Genomic DNA, 22,305 nt, shown 5'->3' with positions numbered 1-22,305 from the left:
GGGAGAATGCAGTGGGTAGCCACGTACCAAGCACCCAGAGATGCTTGGGAAATTTCCTCGACCCCAGGTTCCCTGCAAAGGGATGGGGGCAGCTTAAACTAATCCAGTAGAGTGGCTGCTCCAAATGCCTGGAGCTCTATCTAGGCATGGAGCCCCACTGCACCAGGATCTATGCACAGGAAGGGTGAGGTGCTCAGGCTGCTGTTGCAGGCGAGCGAGTGCTCTGAATGCCTGGAGATCTGCCTGAGCATGGAGGAGAGAGGGCCCCCTGTACCAAGACCTCTGCGCAGGAGGGTTTGGGTGACTCAGACTGCTGATCAAGGAAAATGGGTGCTCCGAATGCCTGATGATCTGCCTGGTCATGGAGCAGAGAGGGCCTTGCTGCACCATGATCTATGTCTTGGAATGGGGAGGGGCAGCGGCTCAGGCTGCTGAACCAGATGAGCAAGTGCACCTAATGCCTAGAGATCTGCCGGGATGCAAAATGGAGAGGGCCTTCCCACACCCAGATCTCTGCACAGGAAAGGTAGGGCACTCAGGCTGCTAGTCCATGTGAGCAGGTGCTCCAAATGCCTGGAGATCTGCCTAGAGGTGGAGTGGAGAAGGCACCCTTGCACCACAATCTATACACAGGAAAGGTAGGACAACTCAGGCTGCTGATCCAAGGAAGGGGGTGCTCCAGATACCTGGAGATCTGCCTGGGTGTGGAGCAGAGAGAGCCACGCTGTACCACAATCTATGTCCATGAAGGGTGAGGCAGCTCAGGCTGCTGGTCCAGACAAGCAAGTGCTCCAAATGCCTGGATTTCTGCCTGAGGGTGGAGCAGAGAGGGTTCTGCTGCACCACAATCTCAGGGGAGCAGGCTGGGTCACCCTGCAATGACATATGCAGACTAGTTCCAGGTCACCAAGCTAGCCCTGGCTGCAAGTCTCATCACACAGGAGTAACTGCAGCTGTAGCAGCTCTCCTCCCACCTCAGGCCTGCAAAGGGGGAAAGCACAATCCCTGCACCTACTACTGAGGCTTTGTGCAGTTCTGGCTATGGAGACCCCTACCCTAAGCCAGAGCAGGTGCTCCAATTGCTGACCCAAGACTAAAATGTTTGTGTGGCCACACGGCTAGGTCACCAAAGAATGCCTGGATTAAAAATGGCACCCTGCTTTCAGTCCTGAGTCTGGGAAAACGTTTGCAGCTTTTCTCTGTGTCTTTTCCTCACAGTGTTTCCAAGCCACTTCCCCAAGTTAGCTCCAGAGCTTGTGAGAAACCAAGTGCTCTCCCTCAGCCTGGGTTGCTTGGATCCCAGGTGGAAAGGTGAGTCATAGAGGGAAGCTGTCTGCCTCTCCCATGTACTGGGGCTTCACTCGTTTTTATCAGCTGCATGCCATCACTGGGGCTGTTTGTCCACATTCTCCTCCCTGGCATCTGGGGTGTCCTTCACAATTCTAGTGGATTCCCATTTTCCTTTTTGGATAAAAACCCACAAAGATGATCTTTACACACTATCTTGCTATTTCCAAGGAGCCAAGGCACACTGAAAGACTCTAATCTGCCATCTTGGAAAAAAAAGAAACTATGTTTTAAAAAAACTCTGTATCCATTTAGAATTATGACCATCTTGTGAGAAATGAAGCTTGAAACTCTACTTTGATATGAAATTTAGTGCTATTCTCATCATCTTTAATTGTGTTTTCTTTCACAAATGACCACTAGTAGATGTGTTTAAGTCCAAAAACCTTCTGATGAGGTTTAAGATTTGGGGCTTTAAGCATCCTGTTGACTTCCATTGTTAGTTTCACTATATTAAATTTGAGTTAGGCTAATAGTAAGTTTTATTTTTCTGTTTTTCATTAGTTTTTATGAGTTAAGGGCCAAAATGCCACAAAATTTTCAAATGAGCAAATGTTACTGTGCAAATTCGGAAAAGATGCCGAAATAGAACTGTTGGCTGGCAGGTCATGTTGCCAGCAATAGCATGAAGTATTTTGTTCTTTAGTTTAAGAAGTTATGAAGAAAGCACCCCAAAGGTGTTATGAGATGATGAAAAATACAGAAAACCCAAATATGTAAAAATCAAAGTATTGTTTCACAAAATTTGATTGTCTTGCCTTCTCAGAAAAATCACTAAGTTGTTCAAAAGCAAGATTTTCACATCACATTCAAACATTATGATAGGCCAGAAAATGCTATGGAGTATTTTAATTTCATATAATGCACTACCACCTCTATGGCTGTTTTTACCATCTCTCAAACAATCTCTAGGTCTATCCAGTAATATGAAGAGTTGGTACCAGGCTTCATGTTCCATCCAGATCTACATATATATAAATTTAACGGTACTCAGGATTCATATTGCACAATGTTCTTCAGCCACCATATGTAGCTCTTGCAAATACCATTCCCGTATACGAATACCTGTGGAATTACAAATTAAGGCATTAAAAGAAGCAAAAAATGGGTGCTCAGCACCACTGGAAAATATATTTCATTATGCACAAATCTTGCATTCATGCTATCTGAGAGGTTTTGACAAGTTACCTTTCCTCTTACCTTAATGTTGCTGTCCCAGTCTTTCCTGCCCTCCAAAGCAGTGTCTGTGTCTAATCTCAGCAGCAGCATGACCCACAAACTTTATAGCATTTGGGCACAGTCATCTTTTGTTTTGAAGGTAAAGGGTAAAAGACGTGGTGAAGCATTCCCTGAGACCTGAATGTGGTTAATGATGAGAGTGAATCTTTAGGGTTATGGTTCCTGCTGTTTCAGAGCTGAGCTCCAGATCAAGGGCCCACGTGTTTTTGTTTTTTTGGTTTTTTTGTTGTTTTTTTTTTCTTCCTCTTCTGAGATGGAGTCTCGCTCTATCATCCAGGCTTGAATGCAGTGGTACAATCTTGGCTCACTACAACCTCCGCCTCCTGGGTTCGAACAATTCTTCCACCTCAACCTCCCGAGTAGCTGGGACTACAGGCATGCACCACCACACCCAGCTAATTTTTTTATTTTCAGTAGAGACAGGGTTTCACCATGTTGACCAGGCTGTTCTTAAACTCCAGACCTCAGTTGATCCACCCACTTTGGCCTCTCAAAGTGCTGGAATTATAGGTGTGAGCCACTGCACCCAGCCCAGGCCCATGTGTTCTTGAACAAATGTAGGTTTCTGTGTGTGCCTGTCCTATGCAGAGCCCTCTAAAGCCCAGGGCTCAGAACAGTGGCCCCTCTTTCTAGGTGCAAGGGTAGCACTGCAGGCTTTCACAGGATTCCTGTGGCTACCTGGTCGGGGCTATTCAGGATGATCCATGGGAGTTAGCATAGCACCACTCTAAAGTCAGATGTTGAAAGACAAAGATCAAAGAGAGTTGAGCAAGTGAGCAAGTTGGAGATAATCACAAGCTTCTTAAGAGAACACTGTTTTTTCCACACTGGGAGTATTCTCATAGAGCCACAAATAGCGCTCCACAGATGGAAAGCCTCCGAATGCTCCCAGCTGACCATGTTTGCCACTTCATGAATGTTGCAACATCACACAAGAGGATATCTATTTCCCCAAGCCCTGTGCAGACCAATTTTGATAATATTATTGTCTGAATTAAGTTTCAGTTTCTCTCATTCATTTATTCAACTTATACTTTGTTTTACTATTGGTATTCTGGCCTCCTCCACCTCTGTTCCAAATAGTAAGACACTTTGCTTTAGGGGAAGATACTGAGAATGCCAGCACTTCCCCAGTTTCATCAAAGAGAAGAGCACTTAACACTTAGCCCCTAAACACCTTCATTTCCTTCTCCTCTGCTGTTTTGGACGTGGCCAAGCTTTACTCATGTCCAAAAAGATGAAAGGAGAATGGGGAGACCAAAAGTAGTAGTAATTAGTACTGAGCCTTTGCCAAGTCGAGTGGCTGGGGTATTCCTTCAGCACTTACTTCCTCTGTATCTCTGTTTTTAGCCACGCTTCACTCAAGACCCAAATCCTGCTGGTTTTTTTTTTTTTTTAATCATAAGAAAGGATTTAAATATAAAATTTTACACACTAAACACACTCAAAAGTAAATATTCAATCTCTGGATGGAGACAGATTGTCTAGATGACTAATAGAGTCTATCAGTTGTTCTCTAAGTTATTTCCCTCCTTTTAATCTTTGAAAGTCTCTCATCATCTAGCCTGTTCATGGTGCTCAGAGTTGAAACAGCCGTAGTGCAACCAAGAGGCTTCCCTCCATCAACACACTGAGGCTGGCATAACAGAGAGATGGAAAGAGCCCAGTTCTCCAAGGACATTGCTGAATCTTTGCACCAACTCTGATAGCACTGCCTCCAGACTCTATTTCATGAGGTTAATAAACCTCTTTGATGTAAGCCACTTGCAATCAAGCAACAGGTCTATGCATTTTAACTACACATGGCCCACACTTTGAGAAATCTTGTCGTGAATACTGGTGTCCTCAGAGCTCTGTTCTAGACCCTCTTCTCCCCTTACACAATACTCTCTCTATATGTGATCTCACTCGCTCCCTTGGCTTGGAATATTATCCATTCTGAAGACTCCTAAATCTGTTTATAGGCCAGAATCTTCTTCTGAACTTCTAAAAAATGTAAGAAACTCTAACAGACGTCACCACTTGTCTATTAGTCTCCCTGCACCTCAACATATCCAAAACTGAACTAATAATCTGCTCCCTGGAACCTGTTTATCCCCCACACTTTCCTATCTCAATAAATGGCACCACGGTCAACTCAATTGCTCGAGCTAGAAAGCCAGGAATCATCGCCTTCTCCTTTTCCCTCATCCCAGTATCCAGTCAATCACCAAGTCCTGTCATGTCTTCTCTCGATCCCCACTGCTGCTCCTCAGTCAGGGCCATCGTTGGGTCCCATGACGACCACTGCCACAGACTTTTACCTGGTTTCCCTGGCCCTTCCAATTGCTTCCCTATATTGCAGTCAGAATGATCTTTCTGATATGTAGATCTAGTCAGATCTCTTCTCTGTTTCACACTGCTGCCTCGCTCACTGGACTAGAAGAGTAACTCCTGCTATGAACTCCCACTGCTTCTGGTGAGTCTCTTAATGTGAGTCATTGTCGCTGCATGGTGGCTCACACCTGTAATCCCAGCACTTTGGGAGGCTGAAGCAGGAGGATCGCTTGAACTCAGGAGTACAAGACCAGCCTGGACAACATAGCAAGGCCTCATGTATACTAAAAGTCAAAAAAAGTAGCTGGGCATGGTGCTGCACACCTGTAGTCCCATCTACTCGGGAGTCTGAGGCAGAAGGATCGCTTGAGTCCAGGAGGTCAAGGCTGCAGTGAGCTATGCATGCAGCCTGCACTGCCACTGCCACTGCACTGCAGCCTGGGTAACAGAGTGAGCTACTGTCTCAAAGGAAAAAGAATCAATTATGCTTTTATTGAACTTTTTTATTGTCTGTTTTCTCATTGGTCTCTAAGTTGTGTTGAGTATAGGAACTGAGGTATATCCCCACACCTAGCAATAGTGCCTGGCACACAGTAGACAACAAATGTGAAGTTGAGTGAATAGATGAATTTATAACAATATTTTGTAAGCTAGGGGTTTTGACCCACCAGGATCATGAAATCAATCTAGTGGATTATAATCAGCTTTAATTTAAACAAGAAAAAGAAATAGAAGAGAATAGCAAATAATAAGAGTATTATTTCATGAAATTTTTTATTACAAAATTTGTAAAATATATTTCTTATAATGAGTGGCAGTAAAACTAAAATGAAAGCCACTGGGTTGTAATAAGCAAGTACTTTTTTCTGTAGTAAGAAAAAGCAGATTTTTTTATTTTTAAAAAAATCGGAAAACCTTGTGACTGAAAAAGACTCCTGCCTTGAGGGATTTTTACATTCACAGATTTCAAGGCCTTAAACTCAAGGGAAAAAAGTGTCTAGAGTTTTAGGTTTCTGTGAGTAGATGACAGAGGAATTAAAAATCCATCACAGATCCTGCCTGGTAACTATTGCCATAGACCAATGAAGCCTAAAAGTGCTGTTGAATTCTATTTCCTCTGAAGATATATCTTAAACTTTTTTGTCCCATGGCTGATGACAAAAGTGCAAGTCCAGTGTTAAAAGTATGAATTCTTTGCTGTTGAGGGTGGTCACTGATTTGCGTCTTGGAGAATTTAATTGGCTGTTTCTCCCAACCTTCTCTCTTGAAGAAAAGAGCCCTGAGCCAATAAGGAGCTACTGTTCTGTGTCCATAGCAACAAAATAAACAAACTTTGGCCTGCCATCTCCCAAGGGCAAACCTCACAACTCAGGCCCAAGTCACGGGAATCTGAATGGTGGGGTGACCTTCTCCTCTAGTTTAATTTCATTGCAATACTGAGAAACTTCAACTGTTTTGTCTTTAGAAGGGAAATTCATGTTTGCGCCAGGCCAGCCTTTGTAAAAGCCTTTGATTGGATTCACTAGAAGTCTGTCTTCCCGCAGTACATATATTGTGAATTTTCTGCTTTGGCATTTCAACCACTTGGAATGGCCACTAAAGTCTTGAGTTCTGGAACCTCTGGATTTGATCTAAAGTAAATTCTGATTCTGTGTTGATGGGGAACCATTTCTCTCTAACACTGTGGTTTCTTTAAGATGTTTGACTTGGGCCACATGAGAATAACAGATAGTTGGGCAGTCCAAGGTAAGCTCTTTGGAAAAGATGTTTTATATTATTTTTTCTACTGATTATTAATACTAACCAGTAACTTCTCTGAAGCCTCTGCCGGCTCACTGGTGACTATTGTTAGGGCAAGCCTCAGGTGAAATCATCAGGTAGAAGTGCAGGAAAGGAAAAAAAGGTGGAGAAAATATCCTTACACACACTCACACACCCCTCTATAATTAGAGCTATACGATGTCAAGCCACTGTAAATGCAGATCTATCTGTGATGACATGGAAATATCTACTAGATATCCTGTTACACAAGAAGAACAAGATGAAACATTGTGTGCAAAGTATGCTCTCATTTATGCAAATCATTTTAAAAATCTATTATGCTTATCTACAGGTTAAGTTCTATATGCAAAACATTTAAGGTTATATGCACTCACAACATTTCTGGAAGGATGCCCCCAAAATCTGTTAGAAGTATTTCCCACTTAAGAAGCTATGAGAAGTCAAGGGCTGATTTTAGCTACTGAAATATTAAAATACTGCCATATAGGCCGGGCACGGTAGCTCACACCTGTAATCCCAGCACTTTGGGAGGCCGAGGTGGGTGGATCACCTGAAGTCAGGAGTTTGAGACCAGCCTGGCCAATATGGTGAAACCCCATCTTTACAAAAATACAAAAATTAGCCAGGCGTGGTGGCGGGTGCCTGTAATTCCAGCTACTGGGGAAGCTGAGGCAGGAGAATCGCTTGAACCTCAGAGGTAGAGGTTGCAGTGAGCCAAGACCACACCATTGCACTCCAGCCTAGGCAACAAGAGCAAAACTCTGTCTCAAAATAATAATAATAATAATAATAAATAAAATACTGCCATATTGATTGGTAGATGACCATTGTCCAAGCCCCTTGCATGTCCTCCTTGCCACCTTGGTTGTCCCAACTCCTCCCCTGGCACCCCCAGACCACCTCATGATTCAGCAACTAAGGGGTTAATGTCTGGCAGGGAGGTGGGAGTGAGATCCCCCAGGACCCTGTTCCAACCCTGGTTGATTATTCAATAGCCTCGTCTTACTGGTTGTTAAATATTTTGAGTATCACTCCCATGGGTGTTCAAAGAGAAAGGCCTTTATTTTTATTTTATTTATTTATTTTTTTTTAAAGACAGGGTCTTGTGCTGTCACCCAGGCTGAAATGCAGTGGTGTGGTCATAGCTCACTGCAACCTCAAACTCCTGGCCTCAAGTGATCCTCCCGCACCACCTGCCAAGTAGCTGGGACTACAGGCACACTCCACCATACTAGGCTATTTTTTAAATTTTTTGTAGATACAGAGTCTCGATATGTTTCTCAGGCTGGTCTCAAACTCCTAGCCTCAAGCGACTCTCCCACCTCAGTCTCTCAAAGTGTTGGGATTACAGACAAGTGCCACCACACCTGTGAGGCCTTCTTTTTTTTTTTCTTAAGAGCAAAAGAATATATACCAAAGACATTGTTTATCATGGGAAAGAAGAAAAGGAAACAACCACACATTCATCAAAGATCATTGAAAATCTATGTAAAACTCCACTGAGTGATTGTATTACCCATACAATTTACCTCTGCTTTCTGGCTTTTGAATGCAAATGTTTAATATTATTTATAATATGGTAATGACGATTACAACATTTTGGCAGTTTCATCTGTGAATCTCTTTTCTCTTTGTTTTTGTTTTTTGTTTTATTTATTTATTTATTGAGACAGAGTCTTGTTCTGTCACCCAGGCTGGAGTGCAGTGGTGAGATCTCGGCTCACTGCAACCTCCACCTCCCAGGTTCAAGTGATTCTCCTGCCTTAGCCTCCTGAGTAGCTGGGATTACAGGCGTGTGCCACCATGCCTGGCTAATTTTTGTGTTTTTAGTAGAGACGGGGTTTCGCCCTGTTGGCTAGGCTGGTCTCGAACTCCTGGCGTCAAGTGATCCTCTTGCCTTGGCCTCCCAAAGTGCTGGAATTACAGGCATCAGCCACCGCACCATCTTTTTCTCTTTGTTGAGCTGGCTCCAACCACCATGATGAGCTGATTACAACCACCAAGTTTACTAGTCAGGTAAGAAATATTCATCAAATGCCCATTGTGGACAAGCCACTTTGCAAGGCTTAGTGGAGGTGTTGAGGCACAGAGAGCACTCCATAGTGGAGTCCTGGCCTTCAAGAAGAGAGAAGGCAGTTGCTAGAAGTGGGCCTGCCTTAGCCTCTCACTTCCTGCCCCATGGACTCCTGCTAAATCTCCCAAGTTCAGGGTTGGCTCCTTTCCTACAGGAAGCAGATACAAGGTTCTAAGCAGAAGCAGTTTCTTTTTTGCTACTGTTGTGGCCTTCTTTCAGACTCTCACCTGAATTCTAGCTCCTTGTAGCATCATCGTCCCACCTGGGCCCTCCCTCCCATCTGTTTCTCTGACCTCATCTCCTTGACTTGGCCCTAACAGGCCCCCAAACCCAGTGGAGTATGGACAGTTATAAATGGTGGCCCTGTCACCTGCTCTTCAGGCCTTTGCTGTTTAACCAGTCTCCTGGACTCCTTTCTAGCCCTGGACTCCTTTCTAGCCCTGACCTCTATTGCAGAAGACTCCCTAGTCCCAAGCCTCTGGCCCAGCCAACCCCTGCACACGCTGCCTTTCTTCCAAGGCCAGGTCTCTTGCCTTGACTCCACTGCTCACTTAGCTGTCTTTCTGCCGGCTCCTCCACTGACTGCAAGCTGCCTGAGGGCAAGGTCCAACCAGCATCTAGCACAGGACTCACAGCACAAGATTTGTACTGTTAAAGCAGCAGTTACAAGTGGGTGAGTTTTAGTATCCTCATATGTAAAATAGATTCAACCTTAAGGTCCTCTCTAGCTCTTAAGATCATTAGACACCATCAGTGGGTTTCTCAAGCATCAGTCGTGTTGGAGAAAGAGGTCGATTTCATTTTTTCAGCAGGTTCTTAAGCAAATGTATTCCAGTGTAACATTGAAAACATTGAAAACTAATCATAGACTTTTGTGCAATCTTGTCTCCTCTCCCATTTTCTTGCTCTTGTGGAATTAAATCTCTTTTAATGCTGTACTCTAATTTTAGTTGGATTCTGGAAAATAAAGAAGATAAGCCAGTGTGGTCAAGCCACCATGTTTATCTGATAGTTGTCTTTCATCAAGATTCTCATAATAGGGGTTTTGTTTTTATGGAGCCAGGGAAGGAGTTTCCACTCTGTAATTCAAGGAGGTGACCAGGAATGAGAAACGAGGAGATTCACTTGCACTGTAGCTCAAGCAGCAGAACTAATTTTCCAGGAAGTTCTGTGCAGAACTTGCTGTGGGAATTTCTCTTCCCTTCAGTGAGAACTGGTGTGGCCTGCTGGAAAGGAAGGAGCTTGGGAGTCAAGGAGATTTGTGTTTGTTTCCAGCTCTGCAACTTGCTCCCACTGTGACTTCTCTGAGTCTCAGTAGCTTCATCTATAGTATCAGCATAACAATAATTGAGCAGTTTTACCTGGCTCACAGCAAGGACTCAGTTATGGCAAATTTTATTTTATTTTATTTTATTTTTATTTTATCTTATTTTATTTTTTGAGAGGAAGTCTCACTCTCCACCCAGGCTGGAGTGCAGTGGCACAATCTCGGCTCTCTGCAACCTCTGCCTCCCAGGTTCAAGCAATCCTCCCACCTCAGCCTCCTGAGTAGCTGGGACTATAGGTGTGTGCCACCATGCCCAGCTAATTTTTGTATTTTTAGTAGAAACGGGGTTTCACCATGTTGGCCAGGCTGGTCTCAAACTCCTGACCTCAAGCAATCCATCCACCTCAGCCTCCCAAAGTGCTGGGATTACAGGCGTGAGCCACCATGCCCGGCCAGTTATGGCAAAGTTTAAATTGCTTTCAAGTCAAGTCTACTAAGTAGAAAGGGATGAGCTGTTAACCTATAGTCAAGACCCTGCACCAGATCAACAGCTTCTGGAATCTACCATTATTCTTTGGGTCCTCCCTGGGTTTTTCCCAATTCATCTGTATTTTTGCTTTGATTCTAAATGGTTTAACCTTCTGCTGTTGTTTTTCGATTTCAGCAAAAGCCTCCTGATCTAGCAGCCAAGACTGCCCCTGACCTTTGGCCATGTACCCCAACCCTCTCGTCTATTGCACCTGCTGGGACCCCTGGAACTTGGGACCACGGAAGCTAATCAAGACCCCTCGACTACCATGCAAGAACTCCACAGGGAGGTCCAAGTAAGAATTATCTGGGATGGAGTAGGCACAGGGACCTTGGGATCCATTTGTAGCCTCATTTCTTTCACAAGATTTCTAAAACAGCAAATGTGGCAGGAAAATCCCAGGTGAGCCAGAAAGCCTCGGTTTCCCGAGCTTCCCTGCCAGCTGGTTGGCTGCACCCTCATCTTGCCAGCTCTGCCTGGGGTTTGTGCCATTTTAAATGAGGAAATCTCAGTGTTGGTGCAATGGCAAAGTGCAGCTTCCAACCAAAGGGCCCTGATGGCAGCTGCCGCCTCCATGTGGGATAAAGAGCTTTGGGAATCGGGGGACAAACTCTTCCTGGGACAGTGAACAAGTGCCAGGGCCTTGGGCCTCAGTTTTAAAGGCCTCAGATTTTAAAGATTCCAGCTGTCAGATCATGCATTCCAATTTTGGATCACTATAGGGATGTACTTAATCTGGGAGTGTTAAAAAGGGTTTCCGAATTTCCAATGTTCTTGTTTTAGTTATTTGTTTTTCACTTTCAGGCTAACTCCTCTTCTACCAGCTCCAAAAAATCACAATTACCTCCAACCAACAAAACCTGTTGTTTCCCCAAAGTAAGTATTGTTTTGTTTTGTTTTGTTTTGTTTTGTTTTGTTTTTGAGATGGAGTCTCACTCTGTTGCCCAGGCTAGAGTGCAGTGGTGTAACCTTGGCTCACTGCAACCTCTGCCTCCCGGTCTCAAGCGATTCTCCTGCCTCAGCCTCTCAAGTAGCTGGGAATACAGGTGTGCGCACCACCATGCCTGGCTACTTTTTTGTATTTTAGTAGAGACGGGGTTTCACCACGTTGCCCAGGGTGGTCTTGAACTCCTGAACTCAGGCAATCCACCCGCCTCGGCCTCCCAAAGTGTTGGGATTACAGGTGTGAGCCACTGCGCCAAGCAGTTTGTTTGTTTGAGATGGAGTCTTGCTCTGTCACCCAGGCTGGAGCTCAGTGGTGCCATCTTGGCTCACTCCAACCTCCACCTCCCTGGTTCAAACAATTCTCCTGCCTTAGCCTCCTGAGTAGCTGGGATTACAGGCACCCATTACCATGCCCAGGTAATTTTTGTATTTGTAGTAACGACAGGGTTTCACCATGTTGGCCAGGCTGGTCTGGAACTCCTGACCTTAAGTGACCAGCCCTCCTCGGCCTTCAAAGTGCTGGGATTACAGTCGTGAGCCACTGTGCCTGGCCCTAAGTATTTGTATGTCCTTGAGGCAGAAATGGTTTCAGGCATGTGAATAAAATAATCTCCCTCCCTCCTGGCCTGACTTGAACTAATTGATGCCAGGGATGTTAGAGAATTGCCAGAATCGACTTTGATTTCTTGCAAACCTCAGATCCTACATGTAGATTTTGGGGTCCTCTGCATCCACAGCTTCCAAAGTCATTGCATCATTTGATTCAAAGTCACTGTATCAACTGCTCTCCACAGGGGTGCCCCCAATAACTGTTTTCTGCCCTGGAGCCCAAAGCTTGATGTGTGCTATTGTCACAGAGCCTTGGTGACCCTCTCATACATTTAGGGTGGTGACTCACTCTTTAGCTGATTACTTTCCTATGTCTAAGATTTTCTGTGGGTTGCATCTTGGTTTTAATCACAAATTAAAATTTTTACTCGCATTTTACAAGCTTAGAAATGTACCTTAGTTTTAGGTCTTTGTATGAATCTTTGTATTCCATTAATTTTTTTGGAAAATATGTATTGACCACCTATTATTTATTAGGCACTGTTTCAGGTGCTGGGAAAAGAGCCAGAAACACAATAAAGTCTCCACTTTCCTGGCACTTATATTCTAGTGGGGAAGGGAGGGAAAGAGGACCATAAACTAGTTATTACATCCGAGGTTGGCAAGTGCTACGTAGAAAAACAATGCAGGCAAAGCAGGTAGGGGCTGTGACGGTGGGGATACTTTATGTGGGGAGGTCAGGGCGAGTGCTTGTATAAAGGGGATTAAAGGAGCCTCAATGATGCCTGGGGCAAGCACTCTTGGCAGAGGGACCAGCAAGTCCAAAGGCCCTGGGGTAGGAACTTGCTTGGCATGTCTGACCTCTTCCAGGAAGGCAGAAGCCAATGTAGCATGAGCGGAGCGAGTGAGCAGGGAGTGGTGGGAGATGAGCTCAAAGAAGGTAACGAGGTGATGGGTGTGGTGGGCAGGACAGTGACCCTCTCCCAAGGACGTCTACACCCTAATACCCAGAGACTGTGAATATGTTATGTTACTTGCCAAAGAGGAATTAAGGTCGCAGATGGAATTAAGGTTGCTAATCAGCTGACCTTGAGTTGGAGAGATTATCCTGGATTATCTCAGATCCCAGGTAATCACAAAGGTCCTCCTTTGTACATGAAAGAGGAGGTCAGAGTGTCAGAGTCAGAGAAGGAGCTGTGACAACAGAAGCAGAGGTCGGAGTAATGCGATTGCTGCTGGCTTTGGAGATGGAAAGGCCACTGTGAACATATACACATATATGGTATTCATTTTATATATAGCATATATAAAGATTTGAATGAAAAACAAGTTTAACTTCAACATTTGTATCTTAATGGGACACATTTCATTATCTGGAACATTTGTTTATACAGAATGTTTCATTCTCCAATAAAGAGAGTTCCACGCAGTTCCATGAACTGAGTGTGTGTGTGCCCATGTGTGTGTAAGGGGGTGGCGGGGGTGTTACCTGGCTCAGAGAGCCTTGACTCAGGGAGAATATGTAGGGGTCCCTCTAGCTGGTTTATGCTCCTCCAAAACAGAAGTTGCCCCAACATCCTAAGACAAGTCTTTTGCCTCCTTGGGCAGGACCTTTTCATGAGCGCCCCCACTTTGGTGCCCTCAGGAGCCCGGCTTCAGTGAGTTCCCCAGCTATCCTAGGGATCCCCTAAGAAGGTCAGGTCAGAGAGCAGAAGTCAGATGGTGGCGGCCTCAGGGTTCAGCTCCTAAGCTTTGAACTTCTCTTTGCTGTCTGGTTGCTTTCTGAGCATGTCTTTCTCTTGCAGAATGAAAATCCATTCAGCAAGGCAAGAAGAGAGCAATAAATCATTTTATGTGAGTAAAGGCAGGAAAAGGGTGGTGGGACTAAAATTTATTGAGTGCCTACCACGTGCAAGCGTGGGCCCTTTACATTTTTATACTTACCTTGTTGAATCTTCACAAAGATCCTGGGAGGAGGTGCTGTTATTATTGCACATTATGCATGGCAGGTAAGTGGAAGAACCACGAGTTGAACTCAGCTCTGCCAGATTCCAGAGTGGGCATTTAATTGCCACTCTCTCCTGCCTTGCACAAGGCAAACAGAGTGTCCCAGGGAAACCGGACATGACAGCTAGTCCAGACCAGTGAACAGCTCATGCCTAGATGCAGGAAGTGCTCTGCTGACCTAGGGAACTCACGAAAGCTGGGGAGAGGCTGCTGGGACCCCTCAGGGGAGCAGGGGCAGGAGGGCACTGGAGAAGGTGATGGGAACCAAACTTGAAGGATCTTGACGCCTGCCTGGGAATGTGGGCCCGACCCGTCTGATGTCTGGGAGCCTTTATTGGTCTGACGCAGGCACAGGACCAAGAGTTACATTTCAGAAAAAGCACCCTCTGGTGGGATGTAATTGGTACACTTTACTGTTTTCTGTGTTTATCTAGTTTCTTCTTTTTTTTTTTTTTTTTTTTTTTAGTTTTAGGTCTTTGCATGAATCTTTGTATTCCATTAATTTTTTTGGAAAATATTTATTGACCATCTATTATTTATTAGGCACTGTTTCAGGTGCTGGGAAAAGAGCCAGGGGAAAGAGCCATGCAGTCCTTTAATGATTAGGGAAAAAAATATACAAGCAAAAACATAATTGCCCTCTAGGTGGAGAGGAGGATGAACTGTGGGGGGAGCAAGATTGAAGGCAGAGAGGCCAGAGCCCAAGAGAAGGATGGTGGTGGCCCAGGGCCGTCAGGCAGGGGTGTGGAGAGAGGAGGGTGACTCAGAGAAACATGAAGGAGGTGACAACAGCAGGGATCAAGGGGCTGCAGCGTGTGCCGCGCAGCTCTCAGAGCCCCAGCCTTGCCCTGGTCCAGGCCAGCGGAGGCCCTGCCCGGGGTTTCTGACTTGGCATCTAATGGGAGAAGGAGGAGGAAATGACATTTTGTTTGCAACCGTCCTAGTCATTTTCTCATATGTTGTTTTGTTTTTCCCTCACAAAAGCCCTTTGAGAAAGAGTTATTAACCCCACTTTCTGTTAAGGAAACTGAGGCACAGAGATGCTGGATGGCGATTGTCTGGTGGCAGAGCCAAGATTTACTCAGGCCTCTGTGATTCCAAAACCTGAGCAGTTGCCGCATGCCCGCCTCCTCTGGGCTCTGGCCACGAGGGCAAACACAAGTTGGGGGCAGAGGCATCAATGGCTTGGTTTGGCGCAGAGCTTGAGAGGCCCCTAGGGACACCCAGGAGCCTATTAAGCATCAGATTTGAGTCACAGAGATGTGAGGATGAGCTATAATGGGTGAAGGGCCCAGAAGGGCTTGGGCTCTGGAGTCCCAGGTCCCTGTTTTTAAGATGTGAGTGAGGCAATAAGAGAAGATTTGGAAAAATCTCAGCACTCCAAGTCTGCCATTTGATCTTACTTTCCCTTGATGCCTAGGAAGTGATCAACGTGTCACCTGGCTATCAACTTGTTCGGAATCGGGAACAGATTTCTGTCACCTTAGGGGATGAGATGTTTGATAGGAAAAAGCGGTGGGAATCGGAGATCCCGGACAAAGGCAGATTTTCCAGGTAATGCTGTTGTACCAACATGCAGCTGCTTGGGGCTACTCCCACCCAGCTCAGCCCGGCCTCAGGGACAAGCCAAAGCTGCTATGCCCACACCCAGGCCACCGGTCCCTGCTCTGGAGGGGCTGCAAGGGCACCTCCCTCCTCGCCCCTGCTTTCTGATGATGTATCTCTCCACATCTGCCTCTCTGCTCTGATCCCATCTGTGAGCAGATCCAAGGGGCAAGATGAAGACTGGGAGTTATGTGATTGATCCCAAAGGATAGCAATTGTTCGTGGGGTGAGGAATAGATAGAATAGCCATAAATTAGTCTGAATTTGGGGCATGCAAATTAAGTAAAGTGAGGGTTTCTGGGAGGCTGGAGTACACTTTTTTTTTTTTGAGACAGAATCTCTCTCTGCCACGCAGGCTGGAGTTTAGTGGCACGATCTCAGCTCACTGCAACTTCTGCCTCCCAGGTTTAAGCAATTCTCACGCCTCAGCCTCTCGAGTAGCTAGGATTACAGGCTTGAAACATGACGCCCGGCTAATTTTTATAGTTTTAGTAGAGATGGGGTTTCACCATGTTGGCCTGGCTAGTCTCAAACTCCTGACCTCAGGTAATCCTCCCGCCTCAGCCTCCCAAAGTGCTGGGATTATAGGCGTGAGCCACCGTGCCCAGCGTCTTTTTCATTATGTCCAAAAATACTACTCAGCTCGTGCCCCCGGGAGATGCAGTGTGGAAGGTTCTGGCCTGACTCTATCCCGTTAGCACAGCTGTTCTGTCTGTCTTCAGGCTCCACCCACTCTCTGTCCTCCAATGCCATATCAAGTATATCTCCATGTCTTTCTTTTTTCATTAACAGATGCAGATTCATCTCTACATCTTTTCATTCTACCCTTTAATCTCTTATTCACGTCTTCTTCCCTGATATGCTGCCCATGTTCAGGCATCTTACTTCTTAACTGCACTACTGAATGGCTCTCCAAGTGCCTCTTACCTCAGGCTTATTTTGCTGTAATGATTATTTTTTCAACACACAAGTCTAAAAGACCAACAATAGAAAACACACACACACACATACAGACACACACACACACACACTCACACACAATCATCTACCTATCTGCTAGTGTATTGGCAGAATTCAACCAAACCATTAGCAGTGGTTACATCTGGGAAGGGATTCAGGTTGGGGGAGAGTCTGAAGGCCCCTCAAGTAGAATGAGGCCATGTCATGGAGTCTCCCTGATCTGACCTGGCCCAGAGGGGCCAGACCCAAGTTCTTGTCTTCCCGCCAAGGGGCATTCAGCCTCTGCTTTCTTTTCCCTGCTTATCCACAGCCCTCTGCAGGAAGAGAATGGGTCATGCACCTATACTCAAGCTAGCATCGACAGCCACCTCTTGGCCTCACAAGGAAGTTGTCACCAGTTGTGCACAATAAAACATGATAACCTGTGCTTGTTGTATTCCCTGGTAAAGTTGTGAGTGTTGTTTGTATTGAAGATTGTGTTCAAAAGATATGGGCTCCCTGTTATTCAACTTTCTCATGACTTTCCTTTCTCTTACCCTTGAACTGTCTCCTCCTGTATCCCCTGTCTTGTTTTATCAGCCCACATTCTCTCTGTGCTCTGTTAGACATGGAAGGTGGTTGGCCAAAGAGGTCAAAGCATCTTGCATTGAGGACTTCCTCTCAGCTCCACTGCACATGGCACCATCTGCTGCCTTGTCACTCTAGCTCAACCAGACAGAGCTAAATAATTTACAGATATCATGGCAGCCTTAGACCCAGAAACACAGAAAAACATGACCTGTGCTGAAAGCCACTCTCTTAAATCCCCTCTTAGTCCCATCTCTGGCCCAATCCTTGTCTGTGGTTCACAGTCAGCATCAATCCTATTGAACATCTTCTAATTTCCTAATCCTCTGAACTTCATCCTCTGTTTCAACTATCATTATCAAATCAAGGTCAAACTCTAATAAATTTTTGACATATTTTTATTTTCCTTCTATTCAGTAGGGCACCAAACCATTCTGTTCATGTCTAGTGAGCTTACCCACAAGAGCCAAATCTGAGCCTCAACTACCCTATTGCCAAATGCCTTCTGTAAGACCGCCCCTATCCCTCCACCTCCACCCCATAATGATAGAGCAGGTGCAGAACATGGCCAGCTCTCACCAGGCCAGCTCTCACCATGCCAGAGTCAGTTATGCTCAGGGGCCTGAATGGCATGGAATGGTAAGCTTTGTGGATTATAGAAGAATTACTTCTCCTACAGGACCAACATCATTTCTGACCTAGAAGAGCAAATCTCAGAGCTGACAGCAATAATTGAACAAATGAACAGAGACCACCAGTCTGCCCAGAAATTGGTGAGTGACCTTACATTAGCTAACATCTTCGTGAACAAGATAAAATTAATATTTTCGGATCACCTATGTGCCAGGCAAAATGCCAAGCACTTTACTCATATGAGCCACGTTGTCTAGGTGACAGGACCCTAAAGATTGGACTGTGTCACTCAGTAGTATTTCTCTGACATCTTTATCTGTAATTCCAGGAACTCAAGTTCTTCCACAAGGCTTAACTCATTTATTTCCAGGAGCTCTCCAAGTACCTCTGTGTGTGTGCAGTGACACTGTCCTCCTCACACTAGGGTGCACTTGTTGTTTTCTGTCTGGCCTTTGTGGTGCGATTAAGTTTCAGAGCTTGTGAGGCTGTCACTGACGACACCAGTGCACTCAATGTCCAGGGCTTACTCTCTGACTGTTAAAGCTGCCCACACATGAGAATCTGCAGATGTCATTTGATACTCTTTGTGATTCCTGAGGATTTCAGTGACACCTTTTTAGCTTTTACCATCTGTTTCATCTGGTGACTTCTTCTTCACCTCAAACAGGTGTGCCTGTTGGCCTGGCCTGGAGTGACAGCCAGTGCTGTGTTCAGAAATATCCTCCCCAGGGTTGTTGAACCCCGCCCCATCTGGGAGGTTTTACTTCCCAGAAGGCAGCCTCTCACCCTCTGATATGTCCCAGACATGTCTGAATCCTACAGTGACCGAGCTTATGACTCAGGCTGGGTCCTATCCTGAGACCACCCTCCTCCGCCCACCAACTATTGATTCATTACCTTATTTATCTGAAAACACTGCCAAGTTTATGGTCTCCTTCTATAGAAAGGAAACTGATGCTCAGGGAAGTTAAATAATTTGCATACGATCACTCAGCTGAACAGTGGTAGATCATTGGACAAAATGAACATTTTAAGTCACAGGCACAGATACTGCTAAAGACATATTTAGAGACTATTTCCATGAAGGGATCCTAGATTGTGTTACTGAAAATACTGCCACTTGTGAACATGCTATTTGTTGTGTGGCCCTGTGGAAGGGAGTAGTGTTGGCTGACCCTGGGCTGTTCTCTGTCAGAGTGGCTCTGCTGACCACTTGTTGTGCGACACAGTCCCTGGCTTCTCCCCAGTAGTCAGAGAGGTACAAGGACAAGCCCTAAACCGTTGTCCTAGCTGACAGTGGTCACTGACTGATTTGAAGTATTGATTTATCCTGAGACACTGGCCAGAGGATCTGGCATGTTAGAATGAAGTATCACCTGAAAGTGAGCAAATCCTGCCTGCTAGAATGGAACTATACTGTCAACAAGGATTAACACTAGATTTTAAGTTCCTTGAAGGCAAGATCTGAGTCTTAATCCTCTTTGGCTCTTCCAAGCCAAGCCTTTTGTTCAATAAATGATTGCTCAATTGGATTACATATCCAAAAATCTGAAGGCCATGATGTAAGAGATGATGGTCTAGCACGGGAGACCAGACCTACCCAAAAACAATAGTCAGTGAAAGAGATGCACCAACATTATGAACTGAATAAGTACAAAACAACATAGAGCAAGGCACAAATTGTTCTGTTCCCTTATTAATAATGTGCTCTCTGGCACTGCAGAGCACAGTGGAAGAGGGGTGGGAAGGGGGCTGTGCCCCATGAATTGGAAGGCTTTTCAGAAGGTGCAGATCAGAATAGGACGGGGTCCTCAGTCCTGTGTTGTTGATGCTGATTTTGTTTCCAGCTCTCCAGTGAAATGGATCTCCGCTGTGCTGAGATGAAACAGAACTTTGAAAACAAGAACAGGTACACTTTCTGGCATGGACCCTTGTGTGTGTTGATGGCTCTAAGGCTCCTGCATCCTTTGCAGGATTTTAGTTCACTGGGACTTCAGATAGTTCCAAATGGAGTTGGGGGATGAAGGGTGGGGGAGGTGAACAAGGCACGTGTCTTTGAAGAGCAGAATGGCTTGATTCAAAGCCACTAAAATAAACCACAAAGAAACTTATTACTGCTTTTACATTTTATCACCCAATCCTTTCCTTTCAATTATAATCTCCCTTTTTGTTGGTTACTGAGAAGAGTCATTTTTGTTCTCTATGAGATTTCTGTGATAAACAACTGTTGTTTTCAGCCAAATCTCCTCCTCCACCATCTCCTCGTTCTTCTCTTCCTCCTCCTCTTTTTCTTTGTCTCACCTCTACTCTCCCTGGCTGCTAGGTCAGGGCCTCAGCAAAATAGGAAGAAAGTACGAGAGAATCAGGAGCAAAGTCAAATCAAGAGAAAATTAAAAGGAGTCCAAATACAGAGAGATAGAGAATAGAACATGGTTACCATGGTCCGGTAGGAGGAAGAAAATGGGGAGATATTGATCAAATGATACAATGTTGCAAATATGTAGGGTAAACAAGTCCAAAGATATAATGTAAAAAATGAGAGCTATAGTTAATAATAATGTATGATATTGAGAACTGTTGCTAAATGAGTTTATAGCTGTTCTCAATCACAGGGGGAAAATGGTTAACTAAGTGAAATGATGGATATGTTCATTTGTTCCACTCTAGTAACCTTTTTACCATATGTATATAGTAATCTCCACTATTGTAACCATTTGTGTGTATATATATATACACACATACATATAAACTCTACCTATATATATATGCTTGTGTAGTGTGTGTATATATGTAGTAAAAATTATGTGTAGTATATATATAGTATAATGGTTACTATAGTAGAGATGCATATATATATGATTTATATATATATATTAATCTTATGACATCATATTGTATGCCTTAAATATACACAATAAAATTTATTTTTAAAGGAGTTTTCTTATGTGTATGGGTGAAGATAATCCTACATCCCCTTTCAGGCTACTTGCTGCACACCAGAGCAGCCTTAGAAATCCTGGTGGAGAGATAGCACTCTTAGTTGAGTCATAGCCATTTATACATTTATTTATCTATAGACTTTATCTGTTAGAGCAGTTTTAGGTTTACAGCAAAAATGAGGAGAAAGTACAGAGAGTTCCTGTGCACCCACTGCTAATCAAATTCAATCAAATTAAACTCAAAGATGAGTACACCGAGACACATAATAATCAAACTATCAAAAATCAAAGACAAAGCAAAAATTCTGAGAGCATCAGAAGGTAAGAAACACAACACATACAAAGGAGTGCCAATACAATTTTAATTTCTCAACAGAAACCCTGCAGGCCAGGAGTCGGTGTGATGATGTATTAAAAGTGCTGAAGGAAAAAACTGCCTACCAAGAATACCTTAGCAAAGCTGTCTTCCCCAGTTGAGGGAGAAATAGAAACTTTCCCAAACAAAAATTAAGGGAGTTCATTACTACTATGCCTGCCTTACAGAAATTGCAAAAGGAAGTTTTAAAAACTGAAACAGAAAGCTGCTAATAACATGAGACATATGAATGCACAACACTCAATGGTATAAGCAAAATAGAGTCATACTCAGAATACTTTAGGACTGTGATGATGGGATGTAAGACAATTTTATCCCAACATGAGGGTAAAAACACAAAACTATTAATAACAACTATAGCTAAAATAAATTTTCAGTGATACACATCATAAGATGATATCAGTTCTGACATCAAAAACAAAATGTTAGGGAGGGAGTAAAACTGCTGAGTTATTGCTTGCAATTAAACTTGTTATCAGCTTGAAATAGCTTATTACAAGAACAAGATATTCTAACTAAGTGTCGTGATAACCACAAAGATAAAAATCTTTAGCAGTAGCACAACACAAAAATAGAAATGATTCAAAGCATACACTACAAAGAACATCAAACCACAAAAGAAGAGAGCAAGAAAGAATCTACAAAACAACAAAACAAAAATTAACAAAATGGCAGTAGTAAGTCCTTACCTATTAATAATTACCTTGAATGTAAATGGATTAAATTCTCTGATTAAAAAAAATAGAATGCCTGAATGGACTTTTTAAAAACAAGAACCAACTATATGCTACCTACAAGAGACTCATGTCACCTGTAAGGCACATGAGCACTCCTCCCAGAGTCTGAGATTAAGCCCACTCAACCTGCCGCTACCACCATTACTGGCACCTACCTGCATGCACCACCTATGGACCTGAGGACAGGACCACCCAACTTGTCATAGCCATTGCCAACACCAGTGAGTACCACTTGGGTCCTAGAGGGTTGTCCCACTAATGCTACTGCCATCAGCCACAACACACCCATGGCCAATGGGTCCGTGAACCTACCTACCTGCCCAACCCATAGCTGCCATTCCTGACACCTGAAAAGGCCACTAAAAGGCCCAAGAATTGGCCTGCCTGAACCCACTAATACTTAATGCCAGCATATGCCACCCTGGGGCCCAAA

General features: G+C 44.4%; 1 protein-coding gene across 9 annotated transcripts in view; it reads left to right on the top strand.

Annotated features, from left to right (window-relative positions):
- The window catches only part of FLACC1 (flagellum associated containing coiled-coil domains 1), a 78,783-nt gene that overhangs the window by 5,007 nt on the left and 51,471 nt on the right, over positions 1-22,305 (top strand). For 2 of the 9 annotated variants that reach the window (XM_054549650.2, XM_054549643.2), the window contains exons 1-8: positions 6,158-6,648; positions 8,518-8,700; positions 10,690-10,849; positions 11,359-11,430; positions 13,854-13,902; positions 15,476-15,609; positions 17,867-17,960; positions 19,668-19,729. In XM_054549650.2, the coding sequence (XP_054405625.1) occupies positions 10,737-10,849; positions 11,359-11,430; positions 13,854-13,902; positions 15,476-15,609; positions 17,867-17,960; positions 19,668-19,729 (524 nt within the window). In that variant the 5' untranslated portion in view covers positions 6,158-6,648; positions 8,518-8,700; positions 10,690-10,736. Of the gene's footprint in view, positions 1-1,218; positions 1,312-6,121; positions 6,649-8,514; positions 8,701-10,689; positions 10,850-11,358; positions 11,431-13,853; positions 13,903-15,475; positions 15,610-17,866; positions 17,961-19,667; positions 19,730-22,305 lie in introns of those variants that run through there. The other 7 variants (XM_054549651.2, XM_054549644.2, XM_054549646.2 and 4 more) reach the window with 6 other exon arrangements.

This window comes from Pongo abelii, chromosome 11 (assembly GCF_028885655.2).
Source record: "Pongo abelii isolate AG06213 chromosome 11, NHGRI_mPonAbe1-v2.0_pri, whole genome shotgun sequence".
Lineage (NCBI taxonomy): Eukaryota > Metazoa > Chordata > Mammalia > Primates > Hominidae > Pongo > Pongo abelii.
This window is presented reverse-complemented; position numbering and strand designations above follow the sequence as displayed.